Below are 19,542 nucleotides of genomic sequence, written 5' to 3'. Positions count from 1 at the left end.
GTACGTATGTACAGATGCAGAAGAAATATATAACTATGTGGGACCCATTATATATACACACAAATACTAGCATGAAGATGTGTTTTAATAATTGATAATTTTTGTGTGTTTTTAAATATTTAAATGATGATCTCAAAAAATTTTGGGGTATATTTTTGATTCTTTAGCATCTCTCATATTTTTTTTTATAATATTAAAGAAATAAAATGATACATATCTACCTTTTAATAAAAGGAATTGAATTTTAAGTTTTTTAATATACAGAAATGAATAATTTATTTGTTTACATTTATGAAATAAAAATAAATTTGTTAGCTAATTAATTTAGCAGTAATTAATTAGTTTTGTTTGTATTTGTCAAAAAAGACATATATGGATACTCCTGCATGTTTCTGGGTCAAGAATTATTGGGGCAACCACTAGAGGCTTACAAAGAAATTAGGTTTATCATGTGAATGTATTTGTATACCATTGTATAAATAATGTGAAATATATTTTACGTTTTTCTATACGTACTGGTTAATTGGTGGTTGGAAGAGAATTTAAAAGATTTTTCGAAAAACCGTTTTGAAAAAAACTTTTCTAAGCACAAGTTGTAACATATGTCTGAAGGTGAATATAGAGTGTCAGAAAGTGTGCTTTAGTGCAAACAAAGGAGCAAGAAAGAAAGTTTAGAAAAACAAATCTTATGCATCCAAGATCCATATATGTACTGATACATGATGTATTAGAACCGATCACAATATAGAATATATATTAAAGATATAAAATACACATTGATGTTCTAGAGAGAACATAATTAAATTGATATGGCAGGATTAGGATAATATATTAGGTTTAAAACAGAATCATATATTAGGGTCGAATGACATATTAGGTTTGGGGCGCATAAATTAGTTTAGGATGATATCTTAGGTTTAGAATTGATGATGGCGCCAGAATTGATGATAGAACGTGCATAGCGATATATGAAAAATATTATAAGATATTAATTTATACATCTTATAATAAAACACTTTGAATTTAGAGTTATACATGACATATTTTTTGATAATACAAAGAACATCAGAAGAAACAGATGCTCACCTGCAAGATATATAATTACACTGAGATACATGATGTATTAGGACATATCTGTTATAAAATTCATACTTAAAGAAGTAAAATATTAAAATTATGCAAGAGAACACATAAATTGATATAATAGAATTAAGACGATGTACATCAGATTTAAGACTGGTATATACATGATATATTTGATTAATTAGGGTGGGCATATTATGTTTAGGATGGACATATAGTATATATATTAGGTTATTAGGTTACGAATTGATGACTACAGATACATAACATATATATTGAAAAATATAACAATTATGTTTTACTAAAATTATATATATGAAAAATATATGAAAGTTCAGAGGAAACAGATGCTCAGCATCCAAGATATATAATTACACTGAGATGCATGATGTATTAGGACATTCATATTAAAGAAGTAAAATATTAAAAATATGCAAGAGAACACATAAATTGATATAATAGAATTAAGACGATGTACATCAGATTTAAGGCTGGTATGTACATGATATATTGGGTCAATTACGGTGTGCGTATTATGTTTAGGATGGACATATATTACTATATTAGATTATTAGGTTACGAATTGATGACTATAAATACATGACATATATATTGAAAAATGTATTAAAATATTAAATTATACATTTAGTATTAAAGTATATTCAATCTCAAAATAAAGTATATCCTATAATATATATGACATATTTTTTGATAATGTATTCCCCAAGTCTTTTGGTGTAAGATATAACAATTATGTTTTACTAAAATTATATATATTCTCAAATTCTTGTATAATGTAAAAATATTTCATCATCATTTTTGTATGTTAAGAAAATAAATTTAAATACCTTTTTATTTGAAATATATTTATATGAAAATAGATTTCAAATATTTAAATAAAACTGAAAATACAAAAAATATTATCTAAAATTAAGTTCATTAGGATATAAAGAATAAATATATATTCAAGGAGTTTGACAATGAGTTAATCAAAAAACAATTTCACTTAACTTACTTAAAACTTTTTAGTATTTTCACATGCAAAATATTTCATGTCATATTTTCTTGCAAAATTAATTAATTATTTAAATTTTATTAAATAAAGAAAAATAAAATATAACATTTTTAGATAAATATTATATTATATATATATATATATATATATATATATATTATATTTATATACAACATTATGATATCAGGTATTATTTTAATAATATCAAGTATTATTTTGAATACAAATATGTATATTTTTTTATAAATATACATATATTTAGGGGAGAGTACGGGTAAGTTTGATTCGGTTTTTGGGTAAAATAGGAACCATAGATCTTCGATTTGAAAAATTAAAAATCGCAAACGCAACTAAACTTTCATTATGGTTTCGTTTTCAAAGATCTCGGTTCGATTTTAATGAGACCGGTTTCGGCTTTAAAATCGAAAAATGAAAATAATACATATGGTACAATAAATCAGTACACTACTGCAATTTTTAAAAATTCTTGAAGTAAATGTTTTTTTTTTCTCAAACAAAACCCCTTTCATTAACCGTCCGGAAAAACTCCCAACCGATACATAAGCTAAAAATTAAATGAGAGATATTAGAAACGATCCAAATTGCACCACAAGAAAGGAGAACATCACAATTGACCTTATCACATACTTAAAAGTTATTATTAAATTATTGTTCAGAAATCTAACATCACAATTGACCTTATCACATATTTAAAAGTCACTATTATTCCGAAATCTTAATGGTATAAGTTGGGTGTTAAATTCAACCAGATGTAGGCAAGATACAATTTGATGTCATGCTCAAGCATAAACAAGCAAAGTAAAATCTTTTAAAAACAATGTTTTTAAAATTCCAAACAATACACCAAGAGAGCAATAAAGTAACGAATGCTAATTGCTAAGTAATTTAATAATGAGAACTACTTCTCAGGATTTCCTGCAGGCTGCAGAACTAGCACCGGCAGATCTACTGCTCCATGCTTATCCAAAATCATTTCGAGCCTGCAACCACGAGCCTTGAATCCCAGGTGTTGTGATTCCTCACCGCGTTCTTCTTCAAGATTAATAATGTTATCCTCTAGACTCACAACTGCATATTCTTCAAACTCATGCTTGCTTATCACTTGACAATTTACTCTTCTTACCTTTAAAAGAAGGCACACTCATTTCCAGGGGTTCGCTTGTGCAAGTTAAGCCATTAGTAGTGTCAGGGCATATTGCCAATGCCATCAAATTTGAAGTACCAGTATTCAGTACATGCTCATTACCAACATCCCTTGCATTCTCAAAATTCTCTCTCTTTCTAGTTCGACTGAGAAGTTGTGTAATTGTAAGACTATCTTCATCAACATCATCATCACTGCTCAATACTGAATCATTGCCAGGATCATTCCTTTTATCAAAGCCATCAGGTTTTCCCAATTGACTATTAAGTTGAGCAGTTGAAGGACCAGCTTCTAGGCTTTGCATAACACAACCAGAAAGAGAACCAGGAGCCTCGAAGGATTCTGCATTGCTCTGGTGTTCACAAGGAAGCAACGCTAAAAGTTGTTGTTCATGGTTGCTGTTGTTCACATAATTCTCATTGACAGCCAAAAGGCCCTTCCACCAAGAACTGTATCGGGCAGTGACATCAGACTGAAAATCTCGAGGTGGTATATAGACTTTTACACCTCTAATAGGTCTGTCATAACTGCCCAAAGCAATATTCCTAGCAAGCAGAGGAATATCTTGGTCCAATCCAAATTGCCTAGCAACTCTTTGGGGAAAATACGGTTCAGTATAACCCAATCCATTCAAGTTAGAAGCTATCAAGCATCGAGCAAAAGCTTCTACTGCATCAGACTCCACCACTACCCACTGTTCTTTATCTTTGTACAAGTTGCTCAACATACTTCCGCTCTGAATCAGAGAATAAGGGCGCCAAAATAATAAAATGCTGTCATTGTTTAAGGCCGTCCTGTAATCACTTAAGTTCAGCTTTGTGACTCCATTCCACCGTGCTGCTCTAGGGTCTCCGCTTTCTATGACTTTAGGATTTGGACTCATTTCCGGAAACCTCTCCCAAACCCACATCTGCACTAAATCATAGTGCCACATAAAGAACTTCTTACCAATTCTAGACCCTGATTCAACAGGCTTACCCATTGCATTATGTAGCACACTCATATCTCTATAAATATAAGCAAGAACAACAGGGGCAAGGGCAACCCTAGTGCCTCTAGACAAATGAATCGCCACATTTAGATCCTGCACGAGTATCTGAGTGCGTACAAACACAAATTTTGACAGCCAACATAAGAGAAAGGCTTCATGCTCGACCTCCTTACCAGTATTCACAGCAAAATGATCTATCCACATATAAGGAGTCACAGATCCACCACGATCACGTTTAACTTGCTTGATTTCTTTTCTCAGACACTTATAGACATGACCACATTCATCATTATCACAGGGAGTTAATATTGAGCAACCTATAACAGATAAAGACCCTAAATGAAGAATATCTTCAAGAGTTATGGTTACCTCACCCCAAGGAAAAACGAAAGTATTGGTATCACAGCACCAGAACTCTGCAAAGCCCAAGAGCAACATCTTGTCCCTCGGGACACTATATGTGGAGGCCTTGATTGCTTGGTAGATCCCACTTCTCCTCCAGATTTCTCCGTACCTCGGCTCCAAAGAATTCACCCAAAGATTCCATCTTGCTTTGGGGCTTGTTTTGCTCCCTTTTAAACACCATTTCTTCAAGTTCTGAGAATTGGGGTTTGAGGCTATCAGTACAGTTGGTGGTGGAGGATAATAAAGAATGTCCTCACTAACCAAGGGTTTCATGAGATGGGCCATTCCTAATGTTGGATTCCCCCCGCCAGTTGGGACCATCACCTCTTCACTTTGTTCAACAAGGGCATCTCCAGCAGCAACAACAGCAGATGTGTTACCGGCCTCCATTGCAGAAAAGGTTGAAGCTTGTTTCTGGTGTTTGATGTTGTGATTTGTGAAGGTTTTTGAAGCTTTGTTTTGCTTTTTGAAGTTGTGAAGTTTGAATTGGGGTCAAATGGTAACTTATTGAATGTATAAACATAAGCATACAAAATATGAAATGTATCTATCTGCTGGGATTTTGCATGTAGACATAACTGCCGAGGCTTATAATATAAACATCTTATAATAAAACATTTTGAATTTAGAGTTATACATGACATATTTTTTGATAAAATAGGATGTAATTAGATTATGATTAGTATGGAGACTTTTTTTTTTTGGAGTAAAATATATAGCAACTATGTTTTACTAAAACTACACATATATTCTCATATTCGTGTAAAATTATTTTACCATCCTTTTTATATGTTTAAAAAATATAGTTAACTGCCTTTTAATTTGAAATATGTTTATATGAAAAAAAAGTTTCAAATATTTAAATAATATAAAATTAAAGTACCAAAATATTATTTAGATTTAAGTTAATTGGGAACATCATTAAAGACGCAAATAAATTCAAAGTATTTGACAAAGAGTTAAATCATTGCATGTAAGCTCTAAGAGTTAGTCATTAGAAGATGCGAGATTGATAAATGAAATGACTGAGCCAAAGAAAAGACATGATTTTTTAGAAGTTGAACCAGTAATCATGCTAGAAATTTAGAAAGAATGTGCTCGTGCTAACCATCTGCAAACAGTTATGAATGAGAAGTATGAAATTCTTTGAAAAATAAAATAAGAAAATCGGACTTAAGGATATATAATTCGGGTAAACAGACTCAGAACTAGGTACTAATAGCATCCGGAAAGAATTCTACGATATGACACGAAGCAAAAGGATCCTGTTAATTATATCTCTTCAAATTCAAACATAAGTCTGCTTATGAAGATTGTTCAAATTCTAAGTGTAGCAAAGCCTACTAAAAAATAAAAATATCAAAGAGACTAAAAAAAAATAGTAGGAGAGATGGATATAAGAAAGGAGATTTTTATCTCCTAGTGCATGTTAGAAACGGTTTGTTCACTACAAAAGAACATAGTAACCAGGGATGCTTAGAACCTCGTAGTAGTCGCATCTGAAATCAAGAAGAGGCTGATCTTCATGCTGATTGCTGAGATTGTTCCTGATGTATCTCCTGACATTGCTAGGCCTGTTTTTCACAAGACTGATATATTCACAGAAATCAAGCTGTCATGAAGTCTTTTGTGATTGTGTTTTAGTCTGTTCTCTGTTTCCCAGAATGTCAATGTTGTTCATTCCAAGGTTGATCAGCTCAAATCTCATGTAGAAGATGCTTTTTCCAAACATACTTCCCCGGCTCTATTGTCCACACTTGCATATAAAAATCGTTAACCAACTGTTCTAAAAATCGATAATTATTCAGGATTAATGTTCAGACGGAAACGTCCTGAATAATATTTTTTTTTAAAAAAAAAATCAATAAAATCAGTCAAAAATCGATTTCATCAGACAAAACTCAATTTATTATATAAAAAATATTTTTTATTGAATTTATCAATTTTAATTTTATAAAAAATTAAAAGAATAATTAACACTAAAAAAATATCAAAATTATTCCATTGGAATTTTATCAATTATGAAACTTTTACTTTTTTTTTTTTTTTGAAATACTTGTACTTGCATTAAATCAAATCACTTGAAAGTACATCTGATAGGAAGTTGGGAGCAACACTATCCCACTCCTTAAGATCTGACATAGAACGAGACACTCTAGCTAACAAGTGAGCGACCTCATTCGCAGACCTAGGTACGAAACGTACTAGCACATCTTCAAATTGCTTAATCAACTCAACACAATCACCAACAATAGAATGAAAATATGATCGACCAGGGTTACCATTACATGCATCTGCCAACAATTTTGAATCTGTTTCGAAGACGCATCGTGTGAAACTATGTTCCTTCATCCAAGACAGAACCTCCCTAAAGCTTAGTGCTTCAGCCTCTCGAGGTGACCACGTCCCTTGCTTCTGCTTGCACATTGCCTTCACAAACTGACCCCTCTCGTCTCGGATTACTCCACCCACACCTATGCTGTTCAAATCCGTAAATATGGCTGCATCTATATTAATCTTCACCCACTGCGGTTGTGGTGGCTGCCATCGCTGTATACTCGTCCTCATTGTTCCCGAAGTGCTCCTAGTCTGTTTTAGATGAGCCAAATTCCAACTCACCAATAAACTATTTGCTGCACTTGTTGTTCCAAATACAGAAGCTGCAATCCGATTCCACACCCAGTTATTACGTCGATTCCATAGACTCCAACATAGACTTGCTGCCAAAACACACTGTTCCTTTGTCGCATTTGTTACCAGCCTTCTAAAGTGATCTAAAATTGATTCTTCTGGTATAGTGTGACTCCACTGTGCCAGGCCTATGGATTCCCATGCCGCCTTTGCAAATTGACACTCAAAAAGAATATGCTTCTCAGTTTCATCCTCTACTTGACACCAGGAACATGTACTAGGTACATTCACTCTTTTCTCTATGAGTGCTACATTCGTTGGTAAACAGAACCTACAAGTTCTCCATAAGAAGAAACGAACCTTCCCTGGCAGTTCTAAGCTCCATATTTTCTTCCAGAAAGTTGCATCTGTTGTACTGCATTCCCCAACCAACTGACGGTAGCAACTTCTAACAGTGAACTCCCCATTTCCATCAAATAACCACATCCATGTATCATTTGTTCTTCGTGAAGACAGAGGAATATTTTGTATCAGCTGAACATCTCTTTCATTAAAAAGATCCCTTAGTATGTCGTCGTCCCACTTTTTCTCCTGCGTATCCATCAAGTCACAGACTTTTATATGGGCTAATTCCGGTTGCATAGTTGATGTAAGATACCCATTATCACTACAAGGTAGCCAGGGTATATTCCACACATTTGTGTCCACTCCTGTACCAATACCTCTCCGACAACCTTGTTTAATCACATCTTTGGCTGAAAGTATGCTTCTCCACATATAACTCGGATTGTCTCCCAATGTTGCATTCAAGAAATCCGTGTTTGGGAAATATCTTGCCTTCATAATATTCGTAACAAGAGGATTTGAATTATTTACAAAACGCCAACCTTGCTTTGCTAGCATTGCAACGTTGAATTGACGTAAGTTTTTAAATCCCAGCCCTCCTGCTTCTTTAACAGTACAGAGCCTGTCCCATGCCATCCAACATACCCCTCTACTATTGTTGCTATTACCCCACCAATATCTGTTCATCTGACGTTGGATCACCTTACAAACTTCATCTGGAATAAGCAGAAGATTCATCCAAAAATTTGGAATGGACTGTGCAGCACTCTTCAGCAATATACATTTACCAGCTTTGGATATTTTTGCGTTTTGCCAGTTCTGCAGTTTCTGTCGCACTCGATCTGTTAAGAAATTAAATACTTCACACTTTCTTCGTCCTACTGACATTGGTAATCCAAGATACTTTCCAGGTGTTGTACTTTCCTTGACTTCCAGAATTCCACAAATTGTCTCACGAGTTGTTACAGCTGTGTTTGGACTTTTACTTAAAAATATAATCATGTACGATATACAACTTTTTATTAGATTATGTATTATAATTATGTAAAATACTTAAAAAGTATACATCATGCGTTTTTTTGATATATATTTTGTTTTTTTTAATTATATAATGAAATCATAAATCTATATTATATATGTATAATTAAAAAGTAATATAAAATTGATTCCCATTAATAGTCCGATCAATCGTTCTGATTAAACTCCATTAATCAATTTAATCCCTGAACAGTTTTTGTCTGACTAGCTCCGATTCCCGTTTCTTGTAACCATGGCTGCAACTGTTTATGCTAACTTGGGCTATCCAGCCGTCCAAAAATACCATTGTTTGTAAACAAAACGTCCAGGACCAGGTATCCAGAAATGTGAAGGAACCTGTAACAAACGTTATTATTGTAGCCTCCCGGGAAATTCCAGGAGCATAGTATTGGCAACCAAACTGCTGTTATCCTCAACACTTGGTTATTTTAGTAAGAGGTTGAGAATGTAACATTTAATATAAATATACATGCAATGGACCATGATACATTATAACATGATAATCTTGTATAAACAAAATAAAGGCAGGAACCTGATACAAAATATCTCTACTTCTGTTAGTTACATGACCATGAGGGGTAACAATTGTATATGGTTTATACACTATTTGTCATTGTTTATGTACACTTGGGGAGGGCACCCATCTCTAAAGAACGAACAAAAAAACATCCGGGAACAAAGAAGGTATTAATGCTACTCTGTAAAGCTAGGAAAAAAGGGATGGTATATCGCACATTTCATCTGCAATAAAGGAAAATATTTTCATTGTACTGATCTCAAACATTAAATGAGTGGCTTGGCCAGAAACAAACTTAACATATCGGACATCTACACTTACGTGTTCTTCCACAGGTCATCGTGTTACGAGCCAGCCCGACTTAAAAATTATATCCTTTCTAAAATCCCGACCTGTTACAGATGTGGACTCGCCTTGCCGTCGGAAACACTGCATAAGGGAAACAAAAATGTCTTGTACATTGGTTTCATTATGATTAAGTAACTATTTTCATTCTTCTGCAACTATATTGAAAATGTGTGCACTCTTCTGCAACCACATTGAAGATGTGTGCAATATTCAAGATAGCGAGTTATTATTCATGCCATTAACATTTCAGTTCATACTCGGAATCCTCTAATACCATCAAAACATATGTACTAATATTAGTGACAAAAAAAAGATAGAGTGGCCTTAAAGGCGAGGCACCTGTAACACTAACCTTGTAGCAAACTACTGAATCATCTGGATACATTGCAAATAACTTAGTACCAAGTCTGGAATGACAAGAATCACAAAGGGTCTCTTCATTAATCTGCACATGTCTTGACCTTTCTTCAAATCTTGCTAAACTTGCATCAACATCCACAGCATGCGATAAATTGTGCACAATCTGAAAGAGAATTTTAATGTTTTAGAACTTATAGGTCCTAAGATGATTTAGAAATGGTATAAGATATACGTAAAATATCTTACCTGCCCTTGATTGTGATGATGAATGCGAGCTCGAAGCATTCTTAATATTGTTTCTGAGGCAAGTTGTAGAGGCATATCTGGGGACAATCGCTGTAAATAAAATAGCATAGCTCTCTATTTAGTTCTATCTACTTGAGGAATAGAAGTCCGCCTTGCACATTAATATAAAATATTGTTACTATATACTTATATAATCCAATAAAGCAGATAAGGATGGGAAAAACCTCTAAAACTTGCAATGGGTCCAGAGAATCTCCATGATTGTGAAGAAGTCGAACAGCAGCTCTAAACATGGGCTCTTTGCCATCTTTTGGATTCAGATACATGTCAAGCAACCTGAGTATATAATATAGACCACCAGTAATAAGTATTCAAACTATTATTAACAGAAGAGACAAAGTGAGAGAGGAACGAACTGCATATAGGCGTCTGGTCTACCAATTTCAGCACAATATTGTTCAGCAGCTTCACTATCCTCTAGTTTCCTGAAAGAAGAGCGACTAAATGTAATGACCAACATACTAATCCTTTTCCCTTTATCAATTTGTGCAAAAGCCAGATTTAATTATCACTAATTGTTTTTTAGCAAGTGAAGCTCCTCTACAGATACATAAATATATAGGTAGATAGGGATGCAAGGCTTGGGGGGGAAGTGGAAGACATCCATCCTCTACTGTGTAGCTAACATGATGGAGGAAGGCTTTTTAGTGGTACAAATACAACTATGTCAAAAGCAATTCAAACTTACAAGGCTAAAATTTGGAGTACTAATGTCTCCTGCCCAAGTTTCCTATAAAGTATTGCCTGTTCCAAAAATCAGAGTCAAGTACCGATACTTTAGCTGATATCATGCTGAAAGGAAAGATTGATCTTCCCAGAGATTCAAGAGTGGAAATAATCGAATATCGAATTTATTGCAATTGTACACAAGTAAACAAAGAAGATACCAGGTTAAAGATAATAGTGCTAGCGGACCTTTTCAAGCCACAAATCTGATCCTTCTATCAAATCAAGAATCTCTTCTGGATCATACAGATCCGAAGATTGCAAAAATATCTGCAGCCTCTCTCTTACAGAATATTGAAGACTTGACGGCCTTTCAGAAACGGTGGTATCTGTTTCCCCTATTGTTTTGGTACTTGAATTTTGAAAGACATGTTCTTCATCAAAACTTTCAAGTGCGGATTTCGCAAGCAAGATTGCATATGATGTATGGAATTGAGCATCTTCAGAGTCCTGATCTTCAATCAACCACTGTAGATAACTAGAATACAAATTTCAAATTTAGCAAGTTATTCAATCTATACAGAACAGAAGCGTCAATAAAAGAGAAAACGAAAATATTGTAACACCAACAGAAACCAATATGATATATAGATTAGACCATTAAAAAGGTCAAAATATTACATGGAGAAGTTACTAACTAGGGTTCCGCCTTATTGATAGCAAGGAAAGTAAGAATAAGTTTTCAACACGAAAATATATGGACTTCAAGAATTATCATCGCCTTTGTGCATAAATTATACTATACTCATGTATCTGGTTGATACTTCAAAAGAGCAACTGGAATGGACATACCTTTGGAGGATTTCAACTTTTTTTGGATCAATTGCAGCTATGACTTCATCTGTTTAGAGAATACCCATAAAAGCATATGTTATTGATAAAACAAGAATGGCTTGAAGACAAGTGAATCCAAATTGTCCTGTGATGGACACTACTAACCAAAACTGGAAAGTGTATGCAACTTAAAGAGACTCATACAACTATATCAATATCCTGTAAAATTCAATTACAGAGAAAATTATTGGTTGAAACCTATTATCTAATAGATTAACGGAGTACAACTTGAAACAAAAGACTGAAAAATATAGTCTTGCATTCTAGAAAGTGAAAACAAACAATATAGCAAACAATTTAGCAAAAAAATAGAAAGAAAAAGACGGATTTCAAAGTGAAAAGTTGGCAATTTATTAACATGATGCACAAAGATTGTTTTTTATAAGTGGATAGAAAGCAATCTTTTATAAGATCATATGATTTATAATTATATTTTTAAGTAGACAAATTTATCTCATCCCTATATTGCACGAAAAAGATTCCCTTATATATTACAAGTATGGCTGTGAATATGGTTATAAAAAGTGCGCTTAATGCTGAAGCCCAACGTGCAAAAAGTGCTCTTAATGCTGAAGCCCAACGCACAAAAAAACTATAAAAAGTGCGATTTTGTGTAAATGGGTGTTTTAATGAGATATGGATTAAAGGGTGGACCAATATTTTATTTTGCTGGATTTTTTTTAAAGCCCAATACGTTATACAAACAAGAGTTTATGCACTTTAAAACCTACCCATTATATAGATCAAGATAGCAATCAAGAGTGGCCAGTGCATACAACAGTGGATCATCTACAAGGCAGCTAATTAATGAGATCGAGGTTGAGGATATTCAGTATGAGAATGAGGTAAAGACTGAATTTGCGGAATTTGCGGAGTAATCATAATATCTAAATTAATTCTACAGTAGAACCATAGTCGTCCAAAGTGGTCCTGCAGTAGAACCAAATTTAAAAATCAAATTTTTGCATAAATCATTTATGCATGTTATGTATAATCAGTAAACCACATTAGAATCAAATTTTATGCATAAGCATGATTAATTTTAAATTATCTATGAGATGTTAAAGTAGAACCAAATAGTTCTCTACATGAATTATATAAAATGGTTTTTTAAAGGACTCTACACAGCATGGTTCTCTACAGAGGAATGACCTACACACACATATATATAGGTATGTATGTATAGGTATGTATTTATGTATGTATGTAAGTATGTATGTATGTATATAGTGTGCTTCATTTACAAAAGCCTTCAAAGAGACCCCTTATGCTTCGCTTCGCTTTTTGCCTTTAATAACACTGGTCTTGTCGACACTGACACCCTGAGAAATTCCTTGACTCTACTGTATATGGAATTTTTCAACCCATCATCATGCTTTATTGATTATCGATATTATTTAATAATAACAAATACAATAATCCATAGTTTAAATTATTTAAATATCTAACAGTTACATTGGTTACCAATAATCAAATTATGTTGTCATCACATAGCAAATCTACAATTATTTTTGAGAAGCCGTGATACAGATTGAAACGAACTCAAGCAACTGCATACAATTAAGGTGGAATTTACAAAGCAGCAGACAGAAGATAAATAATATACCCTGATCAAGAAATTTTTCCAGACCATGAAGCTTACCAGGTGATAGCTGATCAGTTCTTTTATCAGACGTTAAAATTTGAACGGCAAGTTGCTGGTCAGTATCTGCAATCTAAGAAAGAGAAATAGCATATAAAGCTAACTTACATGCCACTAAACTTGGGTTTCTATTAATACTTCGACAACAATCATACCCATCCTAGATGCTGCAGAACCAAATCTTGATCAGACAACTCCTCAAGAATCCTGGAAGCCTCAATTGCAGCAGAATCCTTCCCAAAGATAACCAATCTGGTAGCATTCTGCTGATTATTTACATCTGTTGACTCTCTCCGATATTCAGATGAATAATTTCTAGCAAGAATACGCCATAGAGCAAGGGCCTTCGAGCTCATTCCTTTACTGGCATATAAGAAAGCGAGTGTCCGTAATTGTCCAGAGTCATTTAATAAAGTTTCTAACTCCTCCTGCACCACCCAAAAGTTGTATGGTCATCCTTCAAGCAGTCTTCTCATTATTCTCTCTGCTTTTAAATTAATTGTAATTCTAAGCTACTATTGACCAAAAATTGCACAGTGCATATATAGCGAGGCTATATACAGAGATGACTAAAACCCTAAAGTAAGTACTTAACTATTTTAGTAACTCAAAAAACATTGAGAAATTACATTGCTCAAAGGCCAGAAAACTTCTTTTCTGGAAATTGTGACCTTAGGCTCACTGCTATACTAATATGGATAATTATTATATCTTTAGGTACAAGACAACAGGCTCAGGTAGTAGTTAATTGACTTGTCCAATGAATTTTATTGAGCAAAGAATGTGCACATCTTACTTGACTGTTCCCTGATCTACCAAGTAGGTGAGTTCCAAAAGTAACAAAGTCACATAATTTATAACTAAGAGAAAAGTTTTTCATTATTTCTCTAATTACTATTACGGTTCTTTTGTTAGTAGTGGAATATAGTTGTGTCAACTGTCAACAAGTAAGAAGGTGATCCAAATTGTTTGATACTGATGGGTAAAAGATCTTGCAAGCATAATCATTACAGTTCAAGCAAAAGATAAAATCCCAAGACTGGGCACCGCTTGGATGGACTTGTAATTCTTTAATATGCCTTACCTACGTAAACATGAAAGTCACGCTGTTATCTACTTGTAGAGATAATAAATAACAAGTGAACAAAACTTAGATGACGCGTACCACAACGCAACTGTTTTCCGAAGAAGCAAGTTTCTCCATCTCATCTACACAGTTCACTGCCCTATAAAGGTACATCAATAGAGTGTCCATACCTTCTCTTACAGAAGGATTTGGATCTTTTCGGCGAGATTCTTGCAAAAACCTGAAAGGTAATAGCCTCTAATATATTACAACAGAAAGAAACACCAGGCGCTAGCACAACAGAAGTAGTATATATTAGAATCTGAAGAAAGCAAATTTAAAACCTACAAAATGTATTAACCGAACCTAATCATATTTCTGATAGCTGACTCCAACAGATCACTTCTCTTTGGAGGATTCAGTAAAAACTTATCATCTAAACCAGACTCTACACCTGCCTTCTTAAGAAAAATAGCTCGCTGGATAGCCATCAATCCTTCGTCAATAACATTTTCAAGAATTGTGGGGGGAGGATGCAACCCCCAATAGCGGTTCCTTGGTACCTAAGAAATGCAACTGTTACAAAATCTATGTAAAAATATACAGATCTCGGCACACAATAATGCTATGCAGTACTACTCAATATGGAAGAGATAAAGGAAATCAGAGTATACACTAACTTGATAAGAAATTGGGTGATAGAATATAACGGCATAAACAATCACTATTGCAAGGGTCCTCTGTAAAAAAGTGTACTTGACGATGAAAGTATTTCTGGGAGGCCTTGTCTCATAAATAAGCATGTATTATTATTCAGTTGATGCATAAAGTCATGTAATCAGGTTGACTAAATTAATTATCTGATACAATCAGATAATTTTCTCTGCGTGATTGTGGAGAGGCCATGACAATAGAGTGTAAAGATTAGAGAGGACACTGAAGGTTGCAAATGTATAATATATGTGTGTGTGTGTATATAATATATATATATATATATATATATATATATATATATATTTAGGCCAACATTCCATGAAGGTCCTTCTGATATGGAGTTCCGTAGTACACCATCATAAATTATTACTTTTATTATACATTCTATCATAGAATACATATAAAATGTGATTCTAATACAGAATACCACGACACACACACACACATATAATAGATAATTTAACACTTAAAATTTGAACAAAAAAGATATTTTTGAAACCAGTTATACTGAACACTAATTCTGGAAATTATCATTCTGATGTAGAATCATGTTGGAATATTGCATAGTTTTCAATTATTTTTATAATAAAAAATTGTATACTTTTGTTTTTGATTTACTAATTAAAATTTGTAATTATATTTTGTAAAAAATATATGCATCATGTATATATAATTATAGTAGTGTACAACGGAACTCCATATAAGAGGGTATGTTGAGAAGTGCTACCTGTGTGTGTGTGTGTATTCATATTAATATGTCCAGTTTGAAAAGCAATTCAAGGTTTTAAACCGCACCGCCCAGTTTGGATAATATACAAACTACACAGCACCACAAAAAATTTAAACATGCAGGGCGTGGCGGGCGGGGTGGCTTTTGCGGTTTAATGAGTAACCCTACAATTGGGAAGAAGCCCAAATATTTAAAAAGGAAACACTTGTAACCATAAGAAATATTTGCTCCACAGAAGCTGTGAAGGATAGCTCATTGTAACCAAGAGGTGTCTCACATACAGCATAGACATGAACATATTATTCTCTGACATTGTATTAAACAGAGCAAATTACCTACCAAACCCATGACCCAATACTCAGCTGATAGTACCTACTGCATTTAACTTCCTATATAGACCTTCTCTGACTACATGGTGACGGTGTTCAGAAATTCTTGGGTTACGGATTACAATAGGTAAAACATTTAAAGTGAAGGGGAAGTTCAATTCTGTCTTACACCTAAAGCAACATGTATTATGCAAGGCCATAAGGAAGTACCAAAAAACAAACATGCAGTATGCAACTATGCATGGCAGCCGGCAGGCCATTAAGGTTCATTGCTATCATGTTCCAAAGATCTCGCTGTCAAATTATTGTAAATATTCCATTTAAGGTGTGAGACAAAATTGAACCTCAGAATTGAAACCATTCCTCAGTTTATATTCCTCAATATAAATATATTTATGAGGAATGGGAACCATTCCTCAGTTTATATTCTAGCATTCGCATATTAACTTCTCTCTTTTTTCACACTCTTTTCCTTTTCTTTCACATTAATTCCCTCCTGATGGATTTTATATTTAATATTATAATAATAATAGGGAACACAAATAAGGATTGTTGTTGGAGTTGTCCTGGATATATTGTCCTAGTTTACTAGGAGTTGTATTTTTATTATATATTTAAGGAAACCCCATTGTTCATGGGATGTTGTTGGAGATGCTCTTATGTCAAACTTATGTGCAAAAATTATAATTAACCCACATATTAGTTCACTATATCTGTAACTTTCTGTTGAAACTAAAAAAAATGAAGAAACGAAGAATGTAGACCAAAGATGATGTTGCACATACCAGCAGTGACCATCGATTTGGTTCCCGCATAATAAATGGAAATACTTCTGAAGGATGCATGGTGTCAGAGAGCAGAAATTGATCTATTGCTTCTTCAAAATGCAAGTCAAAAAGCAGGAGAAATCCCACCTGGGCATGGACAAAGGACAGCATTTCATTTGTCATTTCACCTTCACCCTGAAGCTCCTCGGCTAAGGAGATGGCTTCCTTGTAGTTTTTCTTTCGCAAGAGGTCTTTAATTTGTTCTTCAGAAGGCACATGACTATAGCAAAAAACCTGAAACATGAAGAAATATGCTGTAAAAATACACCTACATTTTCTTGGGGTGGTGATATTTTGTGACAACATTCAGAAACTAGGGCCATAGAACTTGTGCCTTGTGAATCTAATTATGTTCAGCTCAAATGTAAATTATATTACCTTAAACTTTAGAGAAAGAAAAAAAAATAGATTAGACACGCAGAGACAAGGTGACGCATGAAACTCAAAGCTTAAAAATGTATGACAAGCATATGCAAGAATATTTATAAGGCTGAGCAAGAGATAACAAGATTTCACATTTTATATTTATTATTATTCTATATATAAAGTGTATCTGTAAGTTATTATTCATATTGCCTATTAAATATATATATCAGAATTTAAAATTTTACTGCTGAAGTTAATTTTTGAAAAACTTCACTACCACGGTGATTGTTCTGCGGTTCAATCACCCAAAATTGTTACAGTTTTATTAATTTTATTATTCTCCATCACCTGACTATACTAAATGCTCAGTTATTTGGTTCATGTACCTTGGACTGAATTGCTACAGAAACAATCTCCCTGCTGCCATCTTCATCATCTGCTACAATAGGGGCAATTCCTTCCCCAGCAAAAGAAACTGTCTGAAGACGGCACCCCGACTTTTTGTGATACAAGTCCATTTCACCATTCTTCATAACAACCACATATCTGCCCATCTCTGAAACAGAATCAGGAGCATGACGAAATACCAAGCTCCCCCCAACCGGCTGACCTTGACAATTTACTGAAACCCCAACATTATCAACCAACAAAAGCAACTTCCACTCTTTCCTCAACAACTTAATACGTGGAGGACTAGATATCGGATCAGGCAATGAAAACAACAAATCACATTTCCCCGTAACACAGGAATATAAATAATACCCACTATGATTCCCAACAAAAATACAATCATCTACCCAAACAATCGTCTTAACCATCTCCACACACTGCATTTCCTTCAAAACCAACACACTCTCACTCGAATCATACCCAATCAACATCAACATCCTCCCACACACAGCCGCAAACACACAACTCCGCTCCACATCCAAAACCCCCCCTTCCTTCGCACTCCCCTCCTTAACCCCGTTCGACCGAAAATTCCCCAACTTCCTCAACAAACTCGACCCGCCCGTCTTCCCCAACTCCTCCAAATCAGTAAACTCACTCCCCCCGCTCCTAACTCTCTTCCCAACACAACAAACCCCTCTCAAAGAACTCAACTTTTTAACCGCCTCGACTAAAAACAGGTCAACAAAATACAAAAAGCCCTCGGAAACAACCAAAACCCTCTTAACATGATCAATCACATGAATTGAATCAACTGGGCCAGTACTAACTTTAACATACTTCAACAATTTAACATTTTTAAGCTTAGAATCATTGCTTGGCTGATTAATGTCGAGTGAAAGTAAGAGGAGATTACCTGAATTAGTGCCAGCGTAAATTAGGGTTTGAGGATCGGAGAGAGTAGAGATGGCGAGAGATTTGATTTGGGAGGAGGGGGAAGAAGTGGATGGGCCTTTGAACTCTGCGAATGGTTCGATTATGGTTGTGGATTTTGGCGGGTCGGGTTTCGCCATTGAAGTGGACTTGGCGTTAACCACCATTTGAACAAGAAAGAGAGTTGTGTGTATGTATAGCTTAGTTATTGGAGACTGTTTTGTTCACTCAGCTTAGTTTCGACTCGAGCAATAAAATATATTGAATTTTTATTCCACTTTTAATTTTATCATTCTTCTGGAAATTGATAATAGTTCACTGCTTAATGATGTTATATAGATTGTGGTGATTAATTTTTTTACTATAAGTTTTAGTTAATTTGATTAATTATGCGTCATCATCGATGAGATTTGATTTATATTTTTGCCATATTCGTTATTATTAATTAACATTATTTATACGGTTGATATTTTAATTCAATGATTAATGAAAATACTTTGAAAGCAAAAATGAATACCAAAATGGCAAAAGAATAAACTCTTAACCACTTTAATCATTTAAAAAATTGAAATCTAGTTCCAAAAAAAAATTCACAATTTCTGAGAGATTCATTCACTTGTCGTGTATGTTATACTCGATAATCACGAAATTACTGTAAATATCTGATTAACATAATTGTGTAACATGTCCTACAAAACTATCATGATTTATTTCATACACAACGCTTGCAGTCAAACAGGGTTTTCAGGATTCCCGTTAAGGCGTTAACCAAACTCATTAA

General features: G+C 34.0%; 2 protein-coding genes across 3 annotated transcripts; both read right to left on the bottom strand.

Moving 5' to 3' along the window:
* Nucleotides 1-3,017: 3,017 nt before the first annotated feature.
* Nucleotides 3,018-5,049, bottom strand: LOC108223522 (protein MAIN-LIKE 2-like). Its single transcript, XM_017397838.2, has 2 exons — nt 3,243-5,049; nt 3,018-3,187 (listed from the first exon to the last, which is right to left on the bottom strand). Exons 1-2 carry the CDS (start codon nt 5,047-5,049, stop codon nt 3,018-3,020), a joined length of 1,977 nt encoding a protein of 658 aa, XP_017253327.2.
* Nucleotides 5,050-9,158: 4,109 nt separating this feature from the next.
* LOC108204489 (vacuolar sorting protein 3) lies at nt 9,159-18,989 on the bottom strand. 2 transcript variants are annotated; one of them, XM_017373956.2, is made up of 15 exons: nt 17,825-18,987; nt 17,031-17,306; nt 14,839-15,035; nt 14,572-14,713; nt 13,562-13,834; nt 13,407-13,479; nt 11,723-11,771; nt 11,120-11,408; nt 10,893-10,948; nt 10,561-10,629; nt 10,369-10,480; nt 10,145-10,234; nt 9,891-10,061; nt 9,512-9,619; nt 9,159-9,414 (listed from the first exon to the last, which is right to left on the bottom strand). In XM_017373956.2, exons 1-14 carry the CDS (start codon nt 18,926-18,928, stop codon nt 9,527-9,529), a joined length of 2,994 nt encoding a protein of 997 aa, XP_017229445.1. In that variant the 5' UTR covers nt 18,929-18,987; the 3' UTR covers nt 9,159-9,414; nt 9,512-9,526. The 2 variants fall into 2 exon arrangements, 1 of the variants encoding a protein (XP_017229445.1); XR_001803809.2 differs by lacking the exons at nt 9,159-9,414; nt 9,512-9,619; nt 9,891-10,061; nt 10,145-10,234; nt 10,369-10,480 and having other exon boundaries at nt 10,555-10,629; nt 11,092-11,408; nt 17,825-18,989.
* Nucleotides 18,990-19,542: the final 553 nt, after the last annotated feature.

The sequence above is a fragment of the Daucus carota genome, chromosome 1 (genome assembly GCF_001625215.2).
Source record: "Daucus carota subsp. sativus chromosome 1, DH1 v3.0, whole genome shotgun sequence".
NCBI classification, from domain to species: domain Eukaryota; kingdom Viridiplantae; phylum Streptophyta; class Magnoliopsida; order Apiales; family Apiaceae; genus Daucus; species Daucus carota.
The sequence above is the reverse complement of the archived record's forward strand: the minus strand, read 5'-3'. Positions and strand labels throughout refer to the sequence as shown.

What these genes read in the sequence shown, in the direction of transcription:
- LOC108223522 (XM_017397838.2), bottom strand. Translation starts at nt 5,049, where the DNA reads ATGGAGGCCGGTAACACATCTGCTGTTGTTGCTGCTGGAGATGCCCTT. An exon ending in GAGTGTGCCTTCTTTTAAAG is followed by an intron (nt 3,188 to 3,242) that starts GTAAGAAGAGTA and finishes AAGAATATGCAG; the next exon opens with TTGTGAGTCTAGAGGATAAC.
- LOC108204489 (XM_017373956.2), bottom strand. Translation starts at nt 18,928, where the DNA reads ATGGTGGTTAACGCCAAGTCCACTTCAATGGCGAAACCCGACCCGCCA. An exon ending in AACTGATCAGCTATCACCTG is followed by an intron (nt 11,772 to 13,406) that starts GTAAGCTTCATG and finishes TTCTCTAAACAG; the next exon opens with ATGAAGTCATAGCTGCAATT. An exon ending in ATTCAGTAGTTTGCTACAAG is followed by an intron (nt 9,620 to 9,890) that starts GTTAGTGTTACA and finishes TCCCTTATGCAG; the next exon opens with TGTTTCCGACGGCAAGGCGA.